The 11401-nt window shown below is 46.6% G+C and overlaps 1 protein-coding gene across 1 annotated transcript in view; it reads left to right on the forward strand.

Moving 5' to 3' along the window:
• Nucleotides 1-1623, forward strand: part of TRIM28 (tripartite motif containing 28) — a 373881-nt gene extending 372258 nt beyond the window's left edge. The window contains exon 17 of the mRNA XM_069200493.1: nucleotides 310-1623. Coding sequence (XP_069056594.1) covers nucleotides 310-525 — 216 coding nt within the window. The 3' untranslated portion in view covers nucleotides 526-1623. The remainder of the gene's footprint in view (nucleotides 1-309) is intronic.
• The last annotated feature ends 9778 nt before the right edge of the window (nucleotides 1624-11401 follow it).

Raw genomic sequence — 11401 nt, forward strand, 5'->3', positions numbered from 1 at the left:
CGTATATGTGGGAAAAAAATTGTGAAAAATTAATTTTTCGTCACCCATTTCGGCTTCTTTTTTTGGCTTTGCTATCACCCGAGCAGTAGCAGCCGACTGCTTCTCTTATTGATGTGTTGTACCTTAATTCCTCATTAGCAAGTTCAGGAGTGGGGCTCACTGTGTATACACACCACACGGCCTCCTGGGCAGACCCAGTGACTCGTCCTATTCTGATTTTCAAATTGTAATACCTTGGTAAAATTGAAATAGTTTACCCAGGTAAGATTGCAGTATACTTAAATGTAATGTGTTTATTCTTCCCGTTAGGACAAGGAGGTTGTTCAATCCCTCATCGGCCTTCAGTCCTTTTTTGAGACCAAACTCAGCAGTTTGTTTGCAGACCCGAAAATCTTGTCTGTGATGGGTGACGTTATGTCTGAAGATCAGCAGAGCGAAAGCAGCGGCCTTACTCACCAAAGCTCCCCGGTCAGCACAACCAGTGATGTTGTTTCAGTTCCAAAACCACCCGGAGATGATGAATGATCTCGCAAGCACTTACAAACAAAGATGCATTTCATTGGACTTTTCTGACATTAAAGTGGAACATTTTCATATTCTGATTAAAACTGTACGATAGAATTTTATGTCCGTTCCTTCCATTGTGTCTTTGAGATAAACTGGTTTCAGGAGCCTTGTATTATAACAAATCTATGCTGGTATTGCAAATCAACACGTTGGACACTTACCCCCCATGAACTATTTGACCACCTCTACAGCCCCAGTGAAGTGAAGCCTGAGTCTTAAATAAAATGTCCCCTTTCAGTATGTTTACAACTTCTACAGCCAAAAGTACCCTCCAGCACGGTTTGCTCATCTCTTCCTTCTTTTTAATTGCGTTGTAAAGCATGCATAAGTGATCCTTAAATGCTCTTAAGGCAGTCCTTAAACGCTCTTAAGGAGCTGCGTTTTGGGTTTCTAATGATGTAACCTCTTCTAGCTGTGAAATGTTTACTATTTTATCGATATTTTTTTTTAAACGCATGATTTTTTTTGTGACTAGCGTTCTTTGAAATTTATTTACATTAGTAATTTTTGTAGCTCAGGGTGTGAGTAGAGCAATATATGACCAATGTTCTTGAACGGTATCCTACAACTGCAACCCATTGGCTTTTGAAAAATACAGGTCTATCTACTGTTTCAGTTCTTGTCCCTGAAGGTACTTTTGATCTGCAGTGGCTACCCAGTGGACAGTGTTGCCTTCGAGTCTCTCTCTTTGTACTCAATGACACAACACGTCACGAACAAAAGCAGTGTCCTGCATTGAATACCTGTTAAAACTGAATTGTTATACAATGGATTTCATTACTGTGGTATCATTTGTTTCCAGCCTTTGCTAGGCAATGAGTAGGTCTTTCATTCAAATCATTGTACCTTTGATGTCTTTCCTTCCCCCACCTTCAGACTCCTAGCAGTCACTATATTTTTTACAAAAAATACATGACTAAGTTGACTCAGAAACGTCAATGGAGGTCTTGAATTGGTGTTGGTGCAACGGTTTTCGATTGCATAACTGAAATCTTAAGTTGATTTGCCTCTCCAGTAAAAAATAAGACTAATAAACAATACTTTTCTACCATCTTACATCCATGTGGTGCTTGTGTTCATCGAAAGACATACAAGAATACTACAGCATTCCTCATTTAGTAGCGAATAAGCAAACACTCCACTTTGCTGTCTGCATGGACAGAGTTTTGTTACTACATGACAGTCACTTTTACATTCACAAGTACTCCCCAGTGACGCGGGTATTTGTCAATGCACTTTGACTTCTTCTGTGGGATAACAAGTAAAATAACAGCACACGCATAGGGGTCTCTAGGTGTGTGCATGCCAAGCATTCCATTTCTACATGTTCCAGATGAGAGGTAGATGTCAAATAACCTTAAGATATTGAACACTCTGTGGTTGAAAATGTATATTAATTGGTGATAGTACATGTTTCATTTCTTTATATTTCGAAGTTGTTTTGAACACATTCTCATTTACTTTGTAAAGTGTGTGTTTGATCTTTAATCCCCCTGTGCATAATTAGAACTGTGCACTTTATTAAATTGAATGCAGATCGAATGTTCCCTAATTTGTTAAAGTTGTATATCATTAGCAGCACGTCGGTGATAATATATCTGGCAATGTGGTAGCTAATAAATGTATGTAGGAAGCTGGCCTGGTGTGTGGTGGACACCTATGGTGTTGTCACCTTATACCAGTTTCACGTAACCCTTATTAGTTAGTGTTACAGGGTCTAGAAAGCCAGGACTCTCTAGTAGCTGTGGTGAGCAGCCAAGACTTATCTAGGAGGAGTGTGAAGCACTTGCAATACCACAGTAGTCGCGCAGTAACTTATCACACCTGAAATGAACCACACAATGTTGTAAAAATAAAGGTACTTTATTACAGGAACGCTGAACTAGATTACTATAGGCAATTCCCCCTTTCTGGAGATAGGTGCATACACAATATACACAGGTAAGTACAAGGGATTAGCATAAAACCACCAGAAATAGCAAGGGCCGTGCGTGTGTGCGTGTGCGTGCGTGTGCGTGCGTGTGCGTGTGCGCGTGTGTGTGTGTGTGTGTGTGTGTGTGTGTGTTGGGGGGGGGGGGGAGGTGGAGTGCAAACCATATACTAAAATAGTGGAATGCGAGAAGGGGTCCCCAACCAGAAGATATGGAATAGTTAGCCAAGGGATGGGGAAAGTATGGAACTCCAAGAGATAAGTATCTAGAAGATCCCCAACGACCAGGAGAACTGAGGTAAGTTACCTGGTCGTCCCATAGGCTAACATGGGTTCTTGGAAATGTAATATTGCAAGAGCAGGACCCAGTCAGTGGAACCAAACGGTGGATTCAGGAAGGAGAGGACCTGCAAGAGAAGGGGACAGTGTCCAGGTGGGGCAGGAGGCAATGCCCACTCTTCTGTGGGTGAATATCTGGGTCGATGGTGGTGGATGAAGTCCAGTTGCGGAGTCCAGGAGCTTCAGAAGAGTCCCAGAAGTTGCTTAGGAGCTGTCCCTTGACCATCGCAGGATTGTAGATGGGTCAGTGGTCAGGGGGACAACCAATAAGCAAATGCAGCTGAAGCTGTTGGAGATTTGCAGAGCTGAAAAGGACCAGCAAGGTCCTGGAGACTCAACCCTTGTAGGGTGTCCAGACTGATCCTGAGAATACAGGAGAGCCAGCAGAAGCAGTTGGAGCCCCTACAAGCAACCTACTGGCAGCAGGCACAGTAGGTTGCAGTGAGGCCCAAGAAACACACCTGAAGAGTAGTCCCATGTCTGTGGAGCAGCAGAGAGGAGACTGTCCCTGCAGAGGTAGAGTGCTGGGGCTACTTTGGGCCTGACGTTCCCTTGGAGCAAGAGTCAACAAGCCTTGGTTGCTGTCACGGTGCACAGGGATTCTCTCCTTGTGGAACAGACCAGGACTCACCATTTCCCAAGTTGGACAGAAGGCAGAGAGGAACCGGAGTTGGAGAATCTTCACAAGTCCAGAGGACTGCAGATCTCAGCAGCTAGACGACGTTGCTTAGGTGCCTGCAGATGCAGGGGAGTGACTCCTTCACTCCAAGGGAGATTCCTTCTTGCTTCTTTGGTGCAGCTAAAGTCCTCGGAACCCAGAGGATGCACAGCCGTGGAAATGTTGTAATTTGCTGACAGGTGTTTGGTTCCTGTGAAGTCCAGCAGCAGTTCCGGTGGCCAGGAGGAGAAGAGGTTGTTGCAGAGGAGTGCTGGTAGAGTCTTGCATGCGAATCTGGGAACTCACCTGCAAGGGAGTCTCTAAATAGCCTAAACGGGGGATTGGTCACTTTGCAAGGTGACCACCTATCGGGAGGTCACTGACACCATCTGTCTAACCTGACCTGTCAGATGCTCCCAGTGGCCTCTGGCCATCTTCGTTTCAAGATGGCAGAATCAAGCGACCACCTGGAGGAACTCTGGGCACCACCCCTGGAGTGGTGATTGACAGGGGAGTGGTCACTCCCCTTTCCTTTGTGCAGTTTTGCACCAGAGCAAGGACCAGGGGGGAGGGGGGGATCCCTGGACTGGTGCAAACCGGATTATGCATGTAGGGCACCAGATTTTCCCTTCATAACAAAGCTGGTGGTGTGGGGAGGCTACCCTTTCCCAGCTTTGTAACACCTATTTCCAAGGGAGACGAGAAGCACTCCTCTCCCACAGGAAATCCTTTGTTCTGCCTTCCGCTGCTTGAGCTGGTCAAGCAGGAGGGCAGAATCCTGTCTGAGGGGCTGCTCACAGACCCTGGAAGACTGGTGGGAGCGATACTGAGAGGGCCTCTACGGAGCTCCCAGAGTGCATGGAATCAAGCCACCAATAGTGGCATCAGTATTGGGGTATGATTCCGACATGTTTGATACCAAAAATGCCTAGGTTCTGAGTTACCATTATGTAGCTGGACCATAAGTAGTGACCTATGGCCAGAACATAGCTAAAATGTCTTCCCCGCACTTTCCAAGTCCAGGGAATTGGAACTCTAGTTTGAAGGGGCACCTCTGCTCTTGCAGGGGTGCCCACCCACACAGGGACCAGCACCCTACCCTTATTGCTGGAAGGGCCTACTGTGGGGTGACTTATAGTGACCTGGTGTCGTGACCAGCAGTGAAAGGGTGCATCCACCTTTTCGCGCAGGCTGCAAATGCCAGGCCTGCAGGCAAAGTTGCATGGGCTCCCATAGTTGGCATAAAACATGTTGCAGCCCATGGGGGTCGCCTGGCGTACCAATGCCCTGGGTACCTAAATACCATATAATAGGGACTTACAGGGGTAGAGCAGTATGCCAGTTGTTGGGTGTACAGGGTACCAAGCAACCATTAGAGGAGAGAGCACATTCACTGGGGTCCTGGTTAGCAGGATCCCAGTGAAAAACACAATGAGCACACTGACAACAGGCAAAAAGTGGGGTAGCCATGCCAAAAAGTGGGACTTTCCTGCAATGTATATCTGATGGAAATTCACAAAGTTGCAGTTTGTTGCATACTGCAGCTACATTACTAAACACTCTGTCACCCTCCCTTCAAAATACCCATTTTTTTAGTATTGGTACTTTTGGTATACCCTCCAATATGATTCCATTTCCTTGTGTAGTTTTGCCCCATATATGCCTTCAGTAACTTTTCAGAGAAGAATGTTGCTTCCAATAGCAGGACATTTATGTATATAACTTTAATCGCCGTCTCCACCGTGCTCCAAAAAAACACTTTTATCTGGCGATTTCAAAAGAAGAGGTAGTGAGTGGGGTGGGGAATACGTTTTAGGGTTGGTTTTGCTGGTAGCATTCTAACATCATAAATATTCCTGGGGTAACAGCAAAAGACTTTTGAACGCATACTTTTATTGCATTGTAAGAACTAACAAAACCCTTTAATGGCAGCTATACTTGTATGTTTTCAACACTAACTAAAATCAGTAAGTCACAAAGTAAGATAAGCGGCCTTAATGTAAATCCGAATCTCTACTGCAGATGTAAACTCGGGAACTGTAGTGCCCAGCTTTTGCTCATTAGGCCACGCTATGTTGCAAAGCATAATTTAGTTGGTCTTTAGGGTGCTTTCCGGTTTGGATCAAGTCTGAGGCTATATAATGGTTGAAGAGGTGAAGGCCAAGGATTCTGTTTTGTGTTTTTCCAGCTTCTGAGTGGCATATTGTTTTATACGCTTTGGGTTGTTGCTTTTTTGGCTGCCCAGTTGAAAGCTTAGCTCTTATGCTGATAGCCCTATCAGAACTCAATGACATTTCTAACTTGTGTTCGTCCGGTACTGTCTCACTGACCTGAGGCTTGATTTTCATACCCGCACAGTGAGGGATTCTTCGGGTGTTTTCAGTCACCACCAACTTACAACTCTCTCAGTCTTCCAATGCATTCTCACTTCCTGGATTGTCTGTTATAGAGCATGTTCTCCACTTCTTCCTGAAACGTTTCATGTGTACAGCATTAGGAGAATTCCCACCCAGATCTGTTTGTTTTGTATGTTGACTAAACTCTGTGAACACCATGTTTTACCTTTCAACCCATTGGTCACTGAACGTTACATGTGACATTCAACTTTGTGTTCCCGTGTTGAAAACTGTCGGCCCAAAAACTAATATCTAATGATGTTGCACCCTAAAATTTCCATAAACTGTGATACATTTTTTTTTCTCGAATGCGCTCATTTGCCTTTCGTGGGAAAGTGAGTGATCTGAATGATGTCCCTTTTCAAATAATTTAGTCTCCTTCCATCCTCAATAGTTGAATTGGATTACAGGACAAAATATTCCGGAGGTATATTCCTTAATCACACCGGTTACTTATGTATGCAGTTATGTTATTCTTTTTTTAAATATTTAATCAAAAGTCACTGAATTATTATTGGGGACAATGTACTTTTTCTGGTTCTGTAGGACTGGATAGTATGGCATCAATTTAAATGTAATTTTCCAAAAAACATGTTTTAATGATTATACTTTTATTTTGCTTTATTTTCATACCCGTATACCTACACAAGGTTGTTACTTAAACATACTTGCTTGTATATTTTAGAATCCCACTTTTGTTACAGAAACAATAGTGTTGAACTGTAAAGAAGCTGTTTTCAAATGAATAGCCATATACATCTTTGGTTTTTAGATATTTGTTTTTTTTATTTGGTAAGTATTTTCAAAAAGTATGCTCTTGTGAGCTCTCTGGTTTATTTGTGCGTTCTAATCTAGTATCGGGATGTCTCCATCTGATAGAGACTTCTAGTTGATGATTTCTTACCTTAGAATTTCCCCCAGGTGTCATTTGGTGTCATTTTGGATCTGGAGAATCTTCTCGCGCAGTACTCCTGCACTCTGTCAAGTTGTCAGTCAGCCCCATGTCTGGCGTCGTGTGCGCCTGAAAAGATGTCACAGGACACATATAGGAACTACCCCGGCGAGCTGAGGTCAGTAGTTTTTTTTCAACGCCAGCCAGTGAAGATATGAAGAGCTACTCCTCAGTCACTTGTAGACTGGTCTTTTTTTCAAAGTTTTGTCAAGGATTTTTGAGTGTTGACGCTCCTGCTGTGTCGTGATGTCATCAAGAAAGACTGGGTTCAAGCCCGGCTAATCCTGTCACCAGGCGATGTCTGTGGCAGATCCTAACCTTGTGTGCGTGTGGTGTTCTGGGCCATTAATCTGAAAGCTTTGAGTGAGTGGTCCCTAAAGCTCATTCCGGCCTGGCACTCAGCTCTGCGTCACTCCCGATCTCGTTCGAGTGGAAAGTCCGAAAAAGGTCGGGAGTCCACATTCTTCATTGTCCCGCTTCAAGTCCTCAGTGCAGTCAGGTAAGTCAAGGTGCAAAAATAAGTTGAAAAAGGAACAAGCGTTCTTCGACTTCACCCCATCCGTCCAACAATGAGACTAGGGAAGGAAAGCGTTGTTGTTCCAGGCCTCCATCCTCTGAGCCTGCATCTGGATTGGCTCCCCGCCTCCCTAAGTTGCTGGGGGTGGAGGCACTTCAGCCTGGGACTTCCACTTCTGAACCTCTTTTGCCCTATAATAAAGCCCTCACTGATGTCCTGCTTGGGACCTGGTCCAAACAGAGCGCAGGGGCTCCTGTGAATAAGACAATCGCTTGCCGCCATAGACCCACACCTCCAAGTGACCCAGTGTTCCTGAACCAACACCTGACCCATGAGCGCTTGGTTATCCTAGCTTCCATGTCCCTGGGCACAATTCCCTTCAGCACCCCCAGGTAGGGAATCCATGGTGCTGGATCAGCTTGGGAAGATTTTTTTCTTCCTCCAGCCTGGCGTTGTGGTCTGTGAACACCGCATGCCTTTTGGGCCTTGACACCCATACTTTATGGGACACGGTTGGTCAGGTGCTGCCACAGGTCCAGGAGGAGGCCTGGGCCATTCTCTTCCAAGCTGTTCCTGACAGGAGAGATGCAGCAAAGTTCACAATACGATGTGGGCTGGATACAACTGACTTCCTTGGCAGATCAGTTGCATTGACGGTGGCCTTAAGGTGCCATGCCTGGTTAAGGATGTCTGGCTTTTCGGGCGATGTCTAATCCACCCTTATGGATGTGCCCTTTGATGGCACCCATCGCTTAGGAGACAAAGCAGACTCTGTGCTTGAGCGTTTTACGGAGTCCCAGCCTACTGCCAGGTCCTTGGGCCTCACAGCTGTCCCTTGCCCCCATCAGTTTGTTTTTTTGCCCCTTTCATGGCTACAGAAGGGGGCGCTCAACCATGTCCCCTCCAGCCACCCTGCCGCACAGCAACTGTGTGGCAGGGGATGTAGGATCCAATGTCAGGAAGCCAGCAGTCTAGCCAGTCCACCAGACCCCCTCTGCAACAGCTTCCAAACCTTCCTAGTCTCTCGCTTCCCCCACTGGCGACCAATCGGAGGCAGGATTCAACATCGCCTGCCCCACTGTAGTCACTTCAGACAAGTGTGTTTTGCAAATAGCCTGAAAAGGCTCCCCTTCAACACGATCCCTCCATCCATGCCACCATCCTAAGATCGGATGATGGACGATCACTTGGCAGTTCTCCGCAAGGAGGTTACTGCTGTCTTGACCAAGGGAGCCATAGTGATGGTCCCTGTGCCAGAAATAGGCTGTGGTTGTTACTCTGGCTATTTTCTGGCACCCAATTAGGACAAGGTCCTTTGCCCTATCCTAGACCTCCAGTCCCTCAGTCTCTTCAGGAAGGAGAAATTCCAAATGCTCACTCTGGCTCAGGTTCTCTCTGCCATGGACCAAGGATCCACAATACTGGATAGTAGCATTGGACTTGCAGGGCGCCTATTTCCAAATTCCCGTCTTGCCTGCCTACAGACATTACTTGCAGTACACAGTAGGCCACAATCATTTTCAGTTCGCAGTCCTAGCTTTACCAGTGCCTCACTGGTGTTCACAAGGTGATGGCGGTCTCAGCTCACCTGCGCGGATCAGGGGTTCAGTCTTTCCCTACCTCCATGATTCTCTGTTGAAAGAGGGCTTGCCCAGGCTGCGTCTCCCACCTCCAGAAATACGACAGACCTCCAGCATTTGCTGTGGTTCACTATACACGTGACCCAGTCACACCTGACTCCCTCTCAGATGCTTTTTCATCTGAGCTGTTCTGGACGTGGTGCAGTTTCGGGCTTATCCTCCCAAACGGAGGGTCCAGGATAATCAGGCTATGATGCTGATGTTTCAGCCTCTATCCTGTATTTCAGTGAGAATGACTGAGGTTGCTGGGTCTCATGGCCTCCTGCATTCTGCTGGTGACACATGCCAGGTGTCATATGCGTGCTCTGCAGTGGGACCTGAATTTTCAGTTGGTGCAGCATCAGGGGGAATCTCTCCGACATGGCCCAGATCTCAGAAGGAACTGCTCAAGATCTGCAGTGGTGGCTCTTCAACTGTGATTGGGTCAGAGGCCGATCCCTCTCCCTTCCCCCTACCAGATCTGATAGTAGTGATAGATGCGTCACTCCTGGGATGGGGCGGCCATAGGGGAGAGGTGGAGATCAGAGGCATCTGGTCTCTGGCGGAGTCTGGACTCAAAATCAATCTTTTGGAGCTTAGGGTGATCAGACTGAAATTGAAAGCATTCCTTCCCTCTTTCAAAGGGGGAAGTAGTGCAGAGACAACACCACCTTTATGTAGTACTGCAACAGGCAGGGCAGGGCGGGGTGGGGGTCATCAAGCCTTTGTCATGAGGCTCTGCACCTCTGGACATGGCTGGAACATCAGTGCATTTCCCTGGTGGTTCAACACCTGCCGGGCTTTTTGAATGCCAGAGCAGACAACCTCAGCTGACAATACCTGGGCGATCACGAATGGTGTCTCCCTCCGGATGTGGCGCAAGGTCTCTTTCAGCAGTGCGGAGAGCCTTGGTTAGATCTGTTCGCTTCTGTAGAGAACCCGCAATATCAAAAGTTTGGGGTGTTTAGGTTTCCAAGGCGACAGTCTCTCAGCCACGCTTTTTGTCTCAAGTGGAGCTCAAACCTCCTGTATGCCTTTCCACCTATACCACTTCTCCCCAGAGTTCTCTAGAAGATCAAGAACAACTTTGTGTCTCCGGACTGGGTACAAAGAGTCTGGTATCCCGCGCTATTGAGCATGGCCATCAATCCTCCAGGAGGATTTTCTGTCGCAGCAGCAGGTGAAGGTTCTCCATAGCCTCTCCAGTCTCTGGCTTCTTGCAAACTCTGGCCCCTACATATCCATCACCATCTTAGGTGCTGTTTTTGTTTCCCCTACTTTTAGACTGTATGCAGAGATGGCATACACCACGTACTGTGCTTTTCTTTTGGTTTTAAGCTCCATTTTTGAAAAACCACCTTCTTTTAAGTAGGATTTCTTGTACTTTTTTTTAATTTTTATTATGATTTCACCTAACTGAAGTCTTCTTTCTATTCACCATATGCTCTTAAAGATCTATTTCAAGCAATGCATTCCGTGTGTAGTAGTGTCATCTCTATACCTCATCTATGCCTCCTCTTCCAAAGATGTGCACGACCTACATGGGGAGGGGTTTAACCCAGTGAGTTCTTGTTCATTCTGTGCAGGATCGCAATGAGTTCTTGTCGGAGGAGCATTTGGTCATTGTTGAAATAACCAGTACCTCAGGGCACCATGCTCTTTATGGCAGAGCATGATCCAGCACCCCATGGTTATAGCTTCAGAATAAGTACAGTATCCATCTCTGTATTGTCTCAGTTCCAATGTGAATATTCACTTGTTAACAGGACTCTCTCATCCCCAACCTTCAAATGCTGCTTCATTTGGGCTGAAAATAACCCAAATAAGCCCTTAGGAGCCAGGAGAAGCCCTCTAGCGCTGTCAACCCTCATGTTTCACTGAAGCAGGCATTTTGAGGGTGCTGAATAGAAACAACATGGCAATCTTGGCACAGGCCTGCTGCATCCTGAACGGTGAGTTGGTAATTTTGGAGACATCACTGCTGGGGACTGAAGATAGCCACTGCAGGGGATGCCGGGCTTTATAGCCATGGGCAGGGTGAAGGGTAAACAGTCGGGCCTATCTGTGGCCTGTACAATGCAGCCCACTTTTGAATTACAGCTAAATCCATGCTAGCAGGTTATGTAGCCTTGGAGACAATGGTTGGCACTTGACATGGTGTTGAATGAGTGGGGAATCAGTGGGCTATGACTGGGGGTGATCCTGGCAGAGGTCGGCCTGTGGGAAGGCAAGTACAGAGCAGGTCATCCCCAGGAAACACTGCAGCCTGAGGGCTTCTATGTCACATAGGGAGCCCTCTGGGGAGTGTCCGTGGCTGGACATCGGTGAGGCTTTACAACATATTAGAAGGAAAGGGGGAATCAGGGGACTCTTTGCCCCTTGCTGGTAGCTAATTATGTTGACATGCATTGAAGGACTGGGCT

Source organism: Pleurodeles waltl, chromosome 7 (assembly GCF_031143425.1).
Source record: "Pleurodeles waltl isolate 20211129_DDA chromosome 7, aPleWal1.hap1.20221129, whole genome shotgun sequence".
NCBI classification, from domain to species: Eukaryota; Metazoa; Chordata; class Amphibia; order Caudata; family Salamandridae; genus Pleurodeles; species Pleurodeles waltl.